Source organism: Thalassophryne amazonica, chromosome 13 (assembly GCF_902500255.1).
Source record: "Thalassophryne amazonica chromosome 13, fThaAma1.1, whole genome shotgun sequence".
Classification (NCBI taxonomy): Eukaryota; Metazoa; Chordata; class Actinopteri; order Batrachoidiformes; family Batrachoididae; genus Thalassophryne; species Thalassophryne amazonica.
Genome location: NC_047115.1, coordinates 69,129,558 through 69,146,470, shown reverse-complemented (window position 1 = coordinate 69,146,470; position 16,913 = coordinate 69,129,558). Strand labels below are relative to the sequence as shown.

The following is a 16,913-nucleotide window of genomic DNA, read 5'->3' as shown; positions in this document are numbered from 1 at the left end:
AATACGCCAAACAGCACAGAGTCATTTGGAGTGATGAGACCAGTGATGGGACGTACTTGGACATTCCAACATGACAACGATCCAAAACACACCTGTCAGTGGCTAAAGCAGAATAACGTGAAGGTTCTGGAGTGGCCATCTCAGTCTTCTGACCTTAGTATCATTGAGCCACTCTGGGGAGATCTCAAATGTGCATTTCATGCAAGACAGCCCAAGAATTTACAGGAACTGGAGGCTTTTTCCAAGAAGAATGGGCAGCTTTACCATCAGAGTAAGTAAAGAGCCTCATCCACATCTACCATAAAAGACTTCAAGCTGTCATTGATGTTAAAGAGGACAGTACACGGTATTAAGAACTGAGGTATGTAAACTTTTGATCAGGGTCATTTTGGTAGTTTCTGTTGTCATTACAATTTAAAAAGAGTAAACACAGTTGTTTGACAATAAATGGCTTCACCCAACCACCAACCATAAGTAAAAGAAAGGTTTAAAAAATTCTGCCAGGGTATGTAAACCTTTGAACACAACTGTGTTTTCAAGTTTGTGTATGGTGTTGTCTTAAATAAGACAGTTTAGCTCTTCTGCAATTGGATGTGTTTTAAATGAGCCTTCTTGTGTGGAAAGCCATATGTTGGATCCATTCTCCGATTTTTTTCTCCCAGGAGCTCGTCGCTTTGTCACACTGGATTTTGGGCGTCCTGTGCTGCTGACTGATGCCCTGATCCCAACATGTGGCGAGCTGGCCTCTTTGTCCATAGATATCTGGACACTAGGTGAAGAAGTCGATGGCCGCAGGCTGGTAGTGGCTACTGACATCAGCACCCATTCCCTCATTTTGCATGACCTGCTGCCGCCGCCTGTCTGCAGGTTTATGAAGGTTTGTGCGTTGACATGTTGTGTTGGTCAGATGTCCAAATTGATGTTTTGAGGTGGTTGTGCTGTCATTGATCCACCATCTTTGCCCATGTGATCTTGCTGTTTTTATAATGTACACTTAGCTTACCCCTCTGGAGTGTTTTACCCACTGATGAAAGTTTTCCGGAAATTCGGGATTTTACTTAGGTGGTGAATGTTTCAGGGTTATTTTTGATAACAGTCCATTTATGATCCACATCCAAACAGTTGGTAGTGATAGTGCTCTGTGTTGGTTTGCAAAACGCCAATAAACTCAAAAGAAGAAGGGTTCTTTTTGGTTTGGGTGTTAATTAAATCATATTTTTGGGGACTGCATGGTGGTTCTCCTAACAGTTTACGTTGTTGTGGACATTAAAGAGTTATGAGCTGCATATTTTTTCCAGTAATCATACATTAAGTGGAAAAAGGGGGTGTTCACAATAATAGTAGCATCTGCTGTTGACGCTGCAAACTCAAAACTGTTATGTTCAAACTGCTTTTTTAGCAATACAGTGAATCACTAAACTAGTATTTAGTTGTATAACCACAGTTTTTCATGATTTCTTCACATCTGCGAGGCATTAATTTTGTTGGTTTGGAACCAAGATTTTGCTCGTTTACTAGTGTGCTTGGGGTCATTGTCTTGTTGAAACACCCATTTCAAGGGCATGTCCTCTTCAGCATAAGGCAACATGACCTCTTCAATATTTTGACATATCCAAACTGATCCATGATACCTGGTATGCGATATATAGGCCCAACACCATAGTAGGAGAAACATGCCCATATCATGATGCTTGCACCATCATGCTTCACTGTCTTCACTGTGAACTGTGGCTTGAATTCAGAGTTTGGGGGTTGTCTCACAAACTGTCTGCGGCTCTTGGACCCAAAAAGAACAATTTTACTCTCATCAGTCCACAAAATATTCCTCCATTTTCCTCAGTCTTTCAAAGAGAAAAGCATGTTCAACAGGTGCTGGCTTCATCTTAAAATGGGGTCACCTGATTCTGTTTGTTCCACAAAATTGACGAACTCACTGACTGAATGCCACACTACTATTATTGTGAACACCCCCTTTTCTACTTTTTTTTTACTAATAGCCCAGCTCTCCACAATTTCTCTTATACTCACTCGACTGGTAAGCCACTGAAAGCCGAGATAGGCATGTCCCAACTTGTCCTCTGACACTCCAAAACGGAGGTGTTCTTTGTCCCGCTCCATCAGCAGCTCCGTCTTGACGCGCGAAGCCTCCGCACGGCTTTCCATGACAAAATCTCTTGTTAAAAGTGAAATCTGCCAGAAAATGGCTATGTCCAGCTCTTGTGATAACCAGAGAAATTGCACACGATGGTCCCGGAGCCATACAGCCATCCGTTTAGAAATGAAATGGTCGTTTCTGCCTGTCGATCGTGGCTCAGAGCGCGGCGCGCCGTGCGCCATTGTGGGCCATCCTTAAAGCGGTAGTAACTGTTATGTGTCGACGCGGATTGAGGAGCGAACCTGCGTCAGACAGGACCCAGCGCTAAAAATAACCAGAAAGCGGTTCCAAACAAAAACTATTTATTATACACCTGTGTTTAAAAGTGTAAAAACATAAAAAACAACGTCCCTCTGGTGGAGTGATCCGCGGCTCGCTCTCCAGCGCCCGCAAGGATTAAAGCCGGCGCTCCTGGACTTCCTACCACCGCCAAACACCCCCCAGGTGGACACGACAAACTGATTCTCTGTGAAGCAAAGAGACGGTGAGGTAAGTCAACAGATACAACTATATCTTCCAATAAACACACGCTGCCAGCAACACACTCAGGTCAGTGTCCTTTTTTTTTACTTTATGCAAATGAGCAGCTTCTCACAACAAGTGGAGGATCACTTATCCCTCACGCCACAGCAGTGAGAAGCAAACTGCGCAATTCTCTTTACAATTCCAGTATACTGTGTAACAAAACACCAAGTTACTATCAACAAGTACCTAAACACTTAATTACCTTTCGTGTGTGCTGACAGCATGTGTCCTCACCCCTCCCTGCCTCACGGGCTCGATGTGTCAAACCCAGGCGCGGTCCTCAGCGTCTCACAAACGAACGTCACAAGGTCGAGTTCCCGGCAGTTCTGCTTGAATCACACATGACTTAAATGCAGAACGCCATCCAATTATCTGCTTCAGCTGCAAGTCGTCCAGGTTGCACGTGAGCACCAAGCACAGGTGCTTTCCATAATGTTGATGAGGGTGAAGACTCTTCAGCCAGCACCTTCTTCACAGACAAATCAGCCCTCATGCCACCTGGAGAGCAAAGAAAATAAAAGAACACCAAAACATCCAGCCACGCCCCCCCCAACACACAACAGTAACACTCCTTAATCTCTGTGAAGCCCAAAAAATTTTCACCGAAAGCCAAATGAATTTTCTGAATGGTTTCCAGCTGCCTGTCTCTAACAGTTTCTGAAAAAATTTTGATGGAGCAAAGCCCAGATCATTCCGCCATTTCCCTGACAATAGAAATCCGACGAGGGGGGTAGACCAGTGCTCACTGAAAGCCTGCCCACAGGCGAATGACACAACCGACAGGCGTGAAAAAACTCACACATGCGCACAAAGGTTCAAGCTTGGCTTGTTCAAACATATGAATCAAATCCATATTTTTTGCATAAAATAAAAAGGTCCGTTACTTTTCTAACAGACCTCGTATATTTTGAAAGTACAGGTTGTCCTGAAAAAGAGACATAAAACTTGATTGTGGGATGCAGGGAGAGCTGTTGACAGCAATAAGAAAATATTTATGCCAGGCGAGTGAACTGTCCAAAAAATACCTTCGGACCCCCTTCGGACGTGGAATAAGTCTCTTTGCCAAAGGGTATTCCATGTGACGTCAGTGACCCTATGGCCTTGGCGGAGGTTTGCACTCTCCGAATGCTTCGAGTTTGAAAATGTATTCGGGTGGTATCTTGAAGGAACTTTACTTTTTGTGCTGCAGTCTGGCATGGTTTTAAACTGGAATCAGTGTTTCCCATTCATTGATGAGACTGTGGCACCCCACCATAATCTATTTTGCCCCTCCCTAGCTTCAAAATGGGAGGAAAATAATTCTCTTAGGACAATGGGTCTGCTTTCCTGTACACAGACAGATACCTATGCATTTTCCAAGACCTGAACACACACACACACACATACACACACACAGAGTCACCAAAGGCCATGCTGGCTAGAAGTGTCACTGCAAAGTTGGTGGAACTAAAAGCAGTGGTTGTCTATAAAGAAAATTATGCTTTGAGTTTTGTATTAGCTTTGGAAATGGATTGCTTGAGTATGATAAAACAATAACATCTCTAATCCACAGATTACAGTGATTGGGCGCTATGGCAGCACCAATGCTCGGGCAAAGATCCCACTGGGTTTCTATTATGGACACACATACATTTTGCCATGGGAGAGTGAGCTGAAGCTGATGCATGATCCATTGCGTGGTGAGGGCGAGGCAGCTAGTCAGCCAGATGTGGATCAACACTTGACCATGATGGTAGCACTGCAAGAGGATATCCAGTGCAGGCAAGTCTGAAAGTAAAACACTTTTGTAATCCAGCTGCTTTTTTCTGTTGGGTTGCATTAAATGCATCAGTCTAATCTGTACTAAATAGGGGTGTTGTGTTGAGCTTTAATGATTAAATGATTATTAATCAACAAGTATTTTGGTAATTGATTAAGCGTTTTGAGTTATTTAAAAGAAAAAATCCACATGCTTTGATTTCAACTTCTTAAACGTGACTAATTTCTGATTTATTTTTTACTCATTTGTTTACTCCTCTCTGACTGTAAACTGAATATTTCTTGGTCATGGACGAAACAAGGATAAGAATTTTTTTTTTTTTATTTTATTTTATGGCTGATACCAATTATTGACAAGGTTTGAGGCCGAGATTTTCCTATACTAAAAAGTGTCAAAAATGTGTCAAAATTTAGTCTGACACTCTTAAAACAAAACTTTCTTTTAAAATGTTTTGCAGCATATGTTTAATTTACAGAACCTTTCAACAAGACTTTCACACAAAATGTGCAAGGAGCTACAAATGACATTATTATGCTGAACAAATTAATTATACCTGACACAGCTCAAGTCTGCACACTGCTGTCTTCTTCTGTGCCAGTCTGTGAGTAGCCTTCAGCACTGGCGGGCTGAACTTATGACATCTAACAAATCAAGTCGTGCTGTGGGAGGGACTTTGTTACAAACCAGAAAGCAGTGATTATATTTTAAGAGTGGTGTGGGCACCGCAGGGCCATTTGCTCCATACGATGCACCTTTCTCACACATCAGTGGGCAGAATAAAGTAATTCAAGATTTGTAATGTGTAATCTACTGTAAAAGACACAATGTGAGGCAATTTAACTTAAATATGACACATATTTCATGTCATTTTATGTTATGCCTAGCTCATAAATAATGTTTAAAAGATTAAAAACATTAATATTTGATGGATAGCATTTGTTCTCTTCAAAAATAACACTAACTTGAATCCAGTGAGGCAGAGTTATCTCACGCAGTTTTCCTGTCATCTTGAGAGTTTTTGTTTCTTTCAACATTTTTGAGTGGGATTGCAGTAGTTTCTATTAAAAAAACAAAAAAAAACAATATGACCCCCTTAATAATTGTCTTATTTGAACAAGTGCTAAACCTGGAATGATTTGATTGCCAAATCTGCTGTTTTAAGGATAAAACCTAGATGAAAAACTTTCTAAATCATAGTTTTTCACACTTTCTTGTTTCATGAAATGAGGCTCCACTGCTTTAACGAGCATTTAGTGGCAAAGTCCACTGTTCACACAAATAATGTGATCATTTGTAAACACTTTGTAAAGTAAACAGTTCCAGTGGAAACTATTAACTATCATTTCATGTGAAAATGAGTGAACTCTTTCCTCCCTCCCTCCTCCCCTCACTCACACTGTCTTTGCAGTTTTCTTCTCCTTCGAGCAAACTTGTAGCTTTTTAGAAACACAAAGTCTTTAAACTGTAAAATAAACCATTCATGTCTGAATGTAACAGCAGCTACGGACACAGGAGGAGCTCTGGGTTATTTCATGAAGTATTTGTTTTGAGTTTTTTTTTTTTTTTCACTCAAACAGAGAGAGACTGTGCTTTCAGCTCCTCTCTGAGCTGCCGTTACACAGTGCTGTGGCCTCACGGAATGCTAAAGTCGCTGACTTGTGATCTCTGTTTTAAAAATGTAGGTGTGAAGGCAAGAACTTGGTGACCAGTGAGTTGCTAGATGCAGCGCTGCATGCAATCTCATATGGGCATATCGGCCAGTATGCAGTGCATGCAATGCTGAATATCAGTGCAGATCATTTGCCTGGCTGATATTCGGTTGACCCCTAATTTGAAGGCAGTATCTTGGACTTTGAAAAACATTGACTTTTTTTTGTTTTGCCATTTTCTGACTTTTTCTGGACCTAACAGCTATTTTGTCTTTTTATTGATTTTGAAAATAATCATGAGTTTGGGGGAAAAGGCAAAGCATTTCCTTTTTTCTTTTTTATTCACTGCAGGTGCGCTGCTGTTCTGTTTTTAGCTGCTATCGGCTGCACACTAACACAGCCAGATGGGGTGCACAGTCTTTGAAAGAAAACAAAGCATAAAACTCATTGTGGGTGTGCTGTTTGTGTTCATTGCATTGCCACTGCACTGTGATACACAGTGAGATGATGCAAACAGTTTGTTCAGCTGGAGCTGCTGCACAAAGAGCAGAATTTGCTTGTTCTGTGTGGACCAGGTTCTGTCACAGTGTTATTTAGAAGGCTCATTGCAGTTTCAGTGAATAGTATAGCCAGTTATGTTTCCCAGGGATTGTGTAACTTTTCTCAAAATGTCTTAACTTTAGAAGAAGCCTGTATCATGTGATTAAAAAGTACCTTTATCTTGTTTTCAGTGCTAAGAAAGATCAAAATCAATAACACCCATTTTATGTAATCGACCATGAGTAAAAGACATTCTCTGCACAATAATAAAATTTATCATTTTGTTCTTCACAAATTTAGTTACTTTGTAAAGTTTTCCATACATGACTCCATTCCTCAGTTTCCAGGGATATTACCGAGTCAGTTTCCCAGTTTCTTAGAACTGCATTCCAATTTCATCCTGATACATTGTTCATCAATTTGTTTGTCAGTAGAGGTTTGTGCTTTTGGTCAACTATTGATTCTACCTTGGCTTCAGTATCTGTCAGCTTGGGTATGACCACAGCTTCCTTTAAATATTGCAAATTCATATCTACTTTTATTAATTTTATTGTCAATGTACTCTCTTATTCATGTTTATCAGGTACAATCTGGCTTGCCATCGGCTGGAGACATTGCTGCAGAACATCGATCTTCCTCCACTTAACAGTGCTAACAATGCCCAGTACTTCTTGCGAAAGCCAGACAAGGTGGTGGAGGAAGACCAGCGTGTTTTCTCAGCTTACCAGGACTGTATCCAGCTGCAACTGCAGTTGAACCTAGCTCATCACGCTGTTCAGCGATTGCGTGTGTCTCTTGGTGCCAGCCGCAAGCAGCTACTGACAGGTGGAGCTCCAGAAGCCCAAGAGCTTGTCCAGAATTCTTCCACAGAGCAACTGAGGACCATAATCCGCTACCTGCTCGACACGCTGCTCAGCCTTCTGCACTCCAACAATGGTGAGCAGCACAGTCATGGACACACTATTTTGTGTCTGCTTGAGGAGTAGTGCCGGTGCTGCTGTGGTCATTAATTTGCATTGACTGTTTGGCTGGTGTGTGGCAGTATTCTTACAGATTGTTTCTTTTTTAGAATTCGTCTGATTATATTGGCGTAATTTTGTGTTTTGGACTCACGAATAGGAAAGCTTGGCGGTGGTGTGGTGTTTTTTTTATTTTTTTTTTATAAACAGCAGGGTAAAAACATTGTGAAAGCATCCATAAATGTGGAGCATCACCTTGTGATGCTCAAAATGAAATTTCACATAAATGCATGTGTTATATATCAAATGAAAGCTCTGTTTCTGTAGATTACAAAACTGTGTATGGTTTATAAAGCTGAGAAAAGGTATCAAGGTACAAAAGCTTTAATAAACTGTCATTTACTCCATTTTCGAGGATAAAACAAGATGACTACCAGTTTACTGTCCTGTCAGCTTGTTCTAGAGCCTAACTATAAATCAGTGTATGTAAATCTGTCATTCTCTTAGTTTTCATGGCTCCACTGTGATGCGCTTTTTTTTTTTTTTTCTTTTTTTTTTTGCTAAAGATGCCAGTGGCATCGTATCACCTGAATCAGAAATTATGGCCCCTTACAAGGGCTGTGGGTCTGTCTTTTTGGGTCTGATACTCTTCAGCAACCAGCAAATAAAATAAAATAAAATCTCAATAACTGTAAATATGTAATCGTTAGGAAAACAGAGTTCCTGTCAAGTGTCAACACAACAGAAAAACATACGCGGCGTTAGAAAATGGAGAAAGTGTACACAACATTGTTGATGGATTTACTAAACCCCTGTTGAAAAAGAAAATCAATAAATAAATTTCTGTATAAAATCGAAAAAAAAAATCACGTTCAGATTCTTAGAGGTGTTTGGGCTCAGATTGAGATGGATAATTTAAATAAATTTAACATTTTATTGTTGTGCATTATTGAATGAATAATAGTAATCGAGTGGCTTCAGTGTTATATCTCTTTCCCTAGTCTGAAAGCAGTTATGAAGTCATTTATAACACATTTGTTGAGAGTTATTTTTAATTGCCTAGTCTTTGAGCCCAATCAAAAACAAACTAAATAAAGTTTTCATCAAGATTTAGCTATATTTGTAAACTATTGTGTTATATTCTGTACATGCTCCTACAGGATGCACAACATGCGTTCACAAGCCTCATGTTGTGCCATACTGCATGAGATCACAAGAGAAAATTAACAGCTGTTTCAGGTCGAAATTTAGTCCAAAGAATGCACCACAGGGCACTTGTATTCTCAAAATTTCCAGGGGGAGCAATCCCCCCCCTTAGTTTTCCAAACACCTACGGCGTTCAGGGTAACTTTTGCTGTCTTGAAGAGAGGAGGTGAGGGCAGAGTGGAGGTGAGGACGCAGCCTGCAGGTTCTCTGGCTGCAGCCAGACTGTGCACTCTGATTTCTCTTCTCTGATTCTATGATTTCTCTTCTCTTCTCTTATATTTGTTCTTGTGCTGAGCTGCAGGTCTGCGCTCTGATTTCTGTTATAGTTTATCTTTCTTCCTTTGACCGCGAGCTGCGTGTGCGCACGCGAACGAACCGTCCGTGAGTAAATGTGGAGATGTCTGGAGTTGTACTGGATGTGGACATGCCCTGTCTCTGGCAGTCAGTCTGTGAGCAGGACTTATGTCCTTTTTTGTCCTTTATTTAACACAATTATGAGAGAGTTTGAGGGGAGAGCGAGCTGCCTACAGCCAGCCAGTTTTTTTTTTCTTTTAATTGTTCACATGTGCGCGCGCGAATGAATTGTCCGTGAGTGGACTAGAAATGTCCGGACTTTTTACTGGATGTGGACATGTCCTGTCTCTGTCATTCAGTCTGTGAGCAGAACTTTTATGGACTTTATTTAAACACATTTGTGAGAGATTTTTAGAGCGAATAGCAGCAGCTGCTGTCATGCTGCAATCAGCATTTTTTTTGTGTGCTCTTTTTGAGCGTGTAGTTTTACTGCATTGTGTACATGGTATAAAAACAATCCTGCATGATTTATACTGCGGGAACAATGGAACACAGCAGGAATCATAAATTGGCGTCGGGGAACGTTGTATTGTGAGGGTGTGGCTTCCAGTCACGTTGAGTACCATCGCGTTGCCCTGACTTGCGTTGAAACCACTTAATTTCTGCATTGAGCACAGGATGCAAAAGAAATTAAACATATTTAATTTTTGGCGTCCGATTCACTTCGTTCTTTGCGTCCCTTGTGCTGTTGTGTCGTTGAGCTACATCGTCTTGGCACTGGGTTGCTTCCACGTGGCGTCGTTATGACGCCGCACAACACAACTCGAAGTGGGCCTGGTGTGAAATGGGCTTAAGCATCCATGTAACTGTTTCTGACCTGTTAACTAGAATGTCAGTTCATTGGCATATCCACTGAGACATGACGTATGTACAGTAAAACTCATATAATGGATTCAGGTGGACCAGCGAATTTTGTCCGTTACAATTGAAATCTGTTACATGTATAAAACGGACAGAATCCAGATAAAACCGATGAGTTACAGTCAGGAGGCGCCTAATGATAGACACAGAATCTTGAATCGGGACCTGCCTCATCTAATGATCAGTCAGTAATTCCTCTGGAAAAAATAAAGGCCTGCCTTAAATACGTGGTGGGGATTATGTCCAGTTTTTCTGCTTTTTTTTCTGGGTTTGTCCCTCAACAAGCTTTTCTTTCTACAATCACCTACTGTACCTCCAACCCAAAGGTAAGGTGTCCAATGTCCTCCATGAATTGCAGGTCATTTGAGCGTCATTTTATGACTTTGTGTTGTGAAGTTTGTCATATTTGCGGACTTTTGTGCCAAATGTATTTGATCTAAATTGGCATGCGCACTGCAAAAACTTTTAAAATATGAAGGAATGTAAAGTGACAAATCACAGCCTTTGCATCTCTGATTTAGTAGGTGCATGTCAGGATGCAGGTTTCGGGTCTGAGCATGGTTTGAAAAAATAACCGGCTAGTGTTTCAGTCACGGGAATACGGTACCCACTTTCCTTGAATTGGCGAATGTCAGTGCTGAACCTAATTTCATACCTCTGTTTCTGGGCATGTCAGTCCAGACTGCTCTGTCCGGTACATGCGAGGGTTTTTTTTTATGGAAATGTTTATTACATGGAAAACCAAACAAAAACATTGGGACTTTTGTTTTTGTCTGGTGAGTGCGAATACCTGGTTTATATGATGACTGTTTAGGTGAGTTTTTTGTTTACTTATTGCCGGAAAAAGGTTTCCACATCGATTGCGTATTTCCCGTCAAATATATGGAGGTTGGGTGAACGGTCTATAGGTCTATATATGGCTGAGATGAAAGAAGCCTTCAGAATGGGCTTTGCTTTTTTTTATTTTTTTTATTTATACATTTTTTTGTGGCATTTCGGGAAACTTCCAACATAAACAAGGTGATTTTATTGATGAACTCATCCTGTCTGCTGTTAATCAGTGAAATCACCTGGTGGAGTTGGTGGTTACAAATAAACCTGCACCCTCTTTGCCCTTTCTGGAGTCAGGCTGACACCTCTGTAACCATGCAGATCCAACTCTGATCTGCTGTGGTGTCCCTGAGCAAAAACAAAGGAGAAACTGAAGGGACTTACTCACATGAGAATTTACACTATTATGACCAGGCAATGCAATCTCTATTTTGTTTAGATTTTTTTTAAGAATTTGTTTATCTGAAATCACTCTTTTAATGTATTCAATTCTGTTGTGGCCATTTCCAAAAATCTGTTGCAAATTTTCCCCAGAACAAAAAAAATATTTCTATCATCTGCAAACAAAATCAGTTTCAATATTTTTGGGACCTTTAGCAATATCATTTATATATAAAATAAACAGTTTTGAACCTAATACTGACCACTGAGGAACTCTACAAGTTGTGTCTGTGCATGCTAATTTACAGTCACCTAATTACACAAACTGCTGACTGTTATTTCTATAATTTCTCAGCAAGTCAGACTCACCCTTCTAATCCCATACCCCTGCAATTTGAGTAATTTGCAGTGATCAATGGTATCAATTGTTTATTAAATCTGTAAATACTCCACCTTCATATGCTTTTTTTAAGTGCTGTGCACATGCAGAGGTTTATGTAGAATGGCAGACTTGCTATCCCACTCAGACCATGTTAATCAGTTCTCTGTTATTTATTTGTTTGTTTTTATGACATGTTTGCTTTATCAGTGCTGATTCTGGTGTGAAAGGAGATGTTGAGTTTTTAACATCACCAGTAATGAGAGAGTTGCAAGGCTCGCAGTTCATCCCCAGCTTTTAGAAACCTCCCATTGGGCTCTGGGGCAGGGTAACCTCTCCAGTCACCATTAAAAACTCTCACCTAGTTTGAAACTGTATGACGGTTGAGACTGGTGCCATATGCTGTCAGCACCTCTTTCATCAATTATTTTAAGCAGGGAAATGTAAAATGTTATTTGCAATTCTATTGTTGCTTCTGATTTCATTCATTGGAATATCTAATCCATCTCTTCTGTTTTCTGCTCCTCTCCTTTACCACTCTGGAATCTTTTTCAGGTCATTCTGTACCTTCAGTGCTCCAGAGTACCTTCCATGCTCAGGCTTGCGAAGAGCTCTTCAAGCACCTTTGTATCAGCGGCACACCTAAAATCCGTTTGCACACGGGCCTGTTGTTAGTGCAGCTATGTGGAGGTGAGAGGTGGTGGGGTCAGTTCCTTTCCAACGTACTGCAGGAACTCTACAACTCTGAACAGCTGCTGATCTTCCCCCAGGACAGGTACATGTCTATTACATTCCCTACACTTACGAAGTACATAATACTTAGAAATGACAAAGGAAAACTTCGTGCCTTTATTTGGTAACAAAACCACAGCATGTCATAGTTTGGCACAGGCCGAGTTTTTGTTTTGTTCACAAAATGATCAACAATGGTTTACGTCAACATGGGAAAAGAAAGTGACATTGGTCTCCTCGATCTGCATTCATGTCACCTCCAAACCTGAAGTGGGTTTTTGTAGAAAACAACCCATATTTTCCTGAATTTCTTAAACATTGAATTTATCTTAATGGTGAAGGTAAGAGTTAGAGGTTGCACAATTTCTGCACTTTTACTTCACATGTTAATGTGTGTGTATGCTACAGGCTACCTCGATCAACAGTCATCCCATAAAAGTGTTCTTCTAGACCACAGTGCAGCTCAGCGCCATTGTTGGCATTGTGAGAATTGTCTGTTTCACTTATACTGTGGAGTTCAGTTTTTTGAACATAGTCCACCTTTTAAATCAATTGTGAATTCTTACAGAGATTCTAACAGGGCCAAGTTGACAGCTGTTGTTTATGCTCAGAGATTTATGGATTGTTTTTGGTTGCACCAACAGTATTTGTTATTTCTTTGTCAGGGTCTTCATGCTCCTGTCCTGCATTGGCCAAAGATCCCTAAGCAACAGTGGTGTGTTGGAAGGACTTCTTAATCTCTTAGACAGCCTGCTGTCCCCGCTCCAGCAACCTCTTCCTGCTGCTCAGAGAAGGACTGAAGGTAATGAAATCATTGTTGCTGTTTTTCTTCCCAGTCAAGGAACATTTGTGGAATTAAGGAATTTATGGATTCTCTTGGGATCACTGAACAATTTGAGACAATAGACATTTACGTGGATGTTAATAATATGTTAATATTCAGAAAGATTGTCAGTCTGAATGGAAATGTCTCAGATAAACTTATCAGTCAGAATTAAATGGCTCCCTTTGATCAAAATTTCATTTAGAATGAAAAAGGTGGCACAGTCCTGTAATAATCCATTATATAGAAAACGTTCATGCCTATTAGCCATGTCAAATATCAAATTGTTTTTGACGTGTAACTTTCTCCACATGTTCATCACTTGAGGAGTAATGTGGGATTGCTGTTGTGAGAGCTTCCAGTAATGGAAAGACAGGAGCTGTGTTCAATGCATGTGAAAATAGCCAGTCTGATTACCACCAAATACTAAAGCATGTATCCTTCTGATCCTTCTCGTGTGTGTGTGTGTGTATGTGTGTATATATATATATATATATATATATATATATATATATATATGTGTGTGTGTGTGTGTGTGTGATATGATATCTGTTGCCCATGACAGTGTCCTGCACTGTTTCACTTTATCACCATCACACCACTTGCACAGTGTCTTAACAAAAATCTGCTGCTGCTACAAATACTAAATGGTTTGCACTACTGCACTTTCCACTTTTACTTTTACCATTACCTCAGACACTACACTGTAAATACTAAATACTTGTCCTTATTGTCGAAATGGCTTGTCCTGTCATCACCGAGGGAAGGTGAGAAATGAAATTTCGATTCCTTGTATGTCTAGTACATGTGAAGAATTGACAATAAAGCCGACTTTGACTTTGATATATACCGTATTTTCCGGACTATAAGTCGCACCGGAGTATAAGTCGCTCCAGCCACTTTATCCATTATAAAGAAAAACAAACCATAAATAAGTCGCACCGGAGTATAAGTCGCACCAGCCACTTTATCCATTATAAAGAAAAATAAACCATAAATAAGGTCCACTGGACTATAAGTCCCATGGACATACAGGTATGTTAACATGAAAAGTTCAGATGATAATATTGTGACGGCTACCGTTTTCGGATGCATATTTCACCAGTCGCAACTTGTAATCTGCAGAGTATGATTTTCTTTTTGGTGGCATTTTTTCGGGCCTTCTCCGTTGTCTTGTTATGTTATCAGTAACGTTAACATTTTTATTTTTCTATTGTAGTCAGAAGTCGCAGGAACAGTCACACAAGCCTCGAGTGCCCTCTCGTGAGCTGCATTTTACCTACAGATATGTTTGTATTTTGCGGACCACATTGCGAGCCGAACCGTGCAGCACCTACCTGCGCAGCTCATGACCACCCAGCGGTGTCGATCCAGCTCCTTCCAAGTGGAGACGCTAATCCTCCGCCGTCGCTCAGTGCTCCCATGCAGCTCTCAGCGTCAACTCTGCTCACACTGATATCCAAGGGTTGAAGCTGTCTTGTTAGCCGTCCCGGAATAAACACCATGTTCGTCTGCTTCAAACGCTTTTCACAATCATCGACGCCAGCTCCTTCCAAGTGCACACGCTAATCCTCCGCCGTCGCTCACCCAATGCTCCCACGCAGCTCTCAGCGTCAACTTAAACACTCTGCTCACATTGATATCCAAGGGTTGAAGCTGTTCTGTTCGCCAAGCCGGAATAACAGCAAGCACCGAGTTCGTCAGCTTCACACGCTGTGGGTGAGGTGAGGAATACGCATCCAAAGTTCTGTTCTCTGATTGGTTATCGCGACCAGCGTGAACTATAGGATGGCCGTCATACTACAGTGCCCATGATGCATTGCATTTCCTTTTCCGGTGGCCATTTTAAAACATAGATCGACTCTGTCACGTAAAATTGTTTTGTTACAGTAAATTAATTGAGATCCTACCGGTATATTTTTCATTTATAAGTCGCACCGGAGTATAGGTCGCACCCCAGGCCAAAACATGTAAAAAAGTGCGACTTATAGTCCGGAAAATACGGTATACACATACACAGTGATGCCGGTAATGCATTACTTAGTAACGCGTTACTCTAATCCGACCACTTTTTTTAGTAACGAGTAATCTAACGCGTTAATCTTTCCAAATCAGTAATCACATTAAAGTTACTTCTCCATGTCACTGTGCGTTACTATTATTTTTCATTGTGGGTCGACAGCAGCATTAAACTTGGTCTGTGGGCAGGAGGTCGGGGTTCGACTGAACTGCACACTTTCAGTGAGCTGTGAGCTTTTCATCCACGGTTTTTTGCAACTGCTCGACTCGTCCTCACCTCTTAAAGCGCGGTGATCAGCACACCTGCACTGAGCTTTACAAAGACATTTTTATACTTTTTCCCCTCCTTTCTTTAGAATTCTGAGCTGAGCCGCTCTGTATCGTCTCGTTAAAAACAGCTGATACTCCGCGACGCGTCAACAACTAACACTATTTTCCACTCAAATGCACCTAAACTCTCTTTCTGAGGACCACATGATGTGAAAACGCAATAAAACTTTCTTACCTGTAAATCTGGTCCTGTTTTCTGCATAAATAAATGTTATCCATTCTTTGTGCTCAAACGCCAAAGCAGGGGCGAATCCAGATGGAATGGGGGCGTGGGGCAGGGATGTGCCCCCCTCCCCCACAACACCCCTAGATTAAAGGTCCAGTTTTGAAGCCGTTTTTTACTACAACTACTAATATTGCTTAAAATAATAATTTCGAGAAGTAAAATGTTTAGGGAGTTAGAATTTAATAGTTACATTTCTAAACAATGTAGGTTTGAAATTGCAAGTTTTACTGTTACAGTGCTGTCAACAGTTAAATATGAGGTCAAGAAAGAGGTCTTTATTTTACGTTTTATAAAACAAGTATTTATTTTCATTGAAGTCAAGAAAGGGTGACTATAAAGTGAGTTGTTGTCGGCAGCTGGGGAAAGTAACTAAAAAAGTAACTAGTAATCTAACTTAGTTACTTTTACAATTGAGTAATCAGTAAAGTAACTAAGTTACTTTTTCAAGGAGTAATCAGTAATTGGATTACTTTTTCAAAGTAACTGTGGCAACACTGCATATACATATACATCATTTTATTATGATCATGTCAAAGGTAACCCATAGAAGTGCTGGTTGGAATGATTCCATTCTGACTGCCCTTCATGTAAACATAGCTAAAGTCAATCTATTTATTTTGCAACAGAATTCTCAATTAGTTTCTGTCTGTTTTTATTTCTTCTAGGTGTTTTGGACATTCCTATGATCAGCTGGGTTGTGATGTTAGTTTCCAGACTGTTGGACTATGTCGCCAGTATTGAAGACGAGGCAGGTGGGAAGAAACATCTTAGTGGCAAGGATCGAGAGAGAAGCTCCTCAGGTAAAGTGTCATCAGGGCATTGACAGATAAGATAAATACATTATTTATTTATTTAAATTTTATTGATTTTGTTTTTTTTTTTACCTTTATTTCAGTGTAGCTGACCCACACCAAATATATACATACATACAGTGGTGTGTCATGTTTACATGGCTCTGTTTCTCAGTCAGAAACTGAACCATGTAAGTATCATGTGAAAATACATTCATTTGTGCATGAAGAAAATCAATTATTATTTTTGTTGGTAACTAGGCAGATGGCCATTACAGATTTCTGCAGAATTGAAGTGATATACTCAAAATGTCACAAAGCAAAATTGAAAAGTGAGAGCGTTTCTATTGAGCGATGTTATGCAGCTGCTGAATTTTGTGTTCTTGTGATGTC

General features: G+C 40.5%; 1 protein-coding gene across 1 annotated transcript in view; it reads left to right on the top strand.

Annotated features, from left to right (window-relative positions):
* birc6 (baculoviral IAP repeat containing 6) overlaps positions 1-16,913 on the top strand; it is a 346,340-nt gene that overhangs the window by 80,833 nt on the left and 248,594 nt on the right. The window contains exons 27-32 of the mRNA XM_034184474.1: positions 663-877; positions 4,233-4,441; positions 7,212-7,564; positions 12,155-12,374; positions 12,997-13,133; positions 16,395-16,529. Of these exons, the coding sequence (XP_034040365.1) occupies positions 663-877; positions 4,233-4,441; positions 7,212-7,564; positions 12,155-12,374; positions 12,997-13,133; positions 16,395-16,529 (1,269 nt within the window). The remainder of the gene's footprint in view (positions 1-662; positions 878-4,232; positions 4,442-7,211; positions 7,565-12,154; positions 12,375-12,996; positions 13,134-16,394; positions 16,530-16,913) is intronic.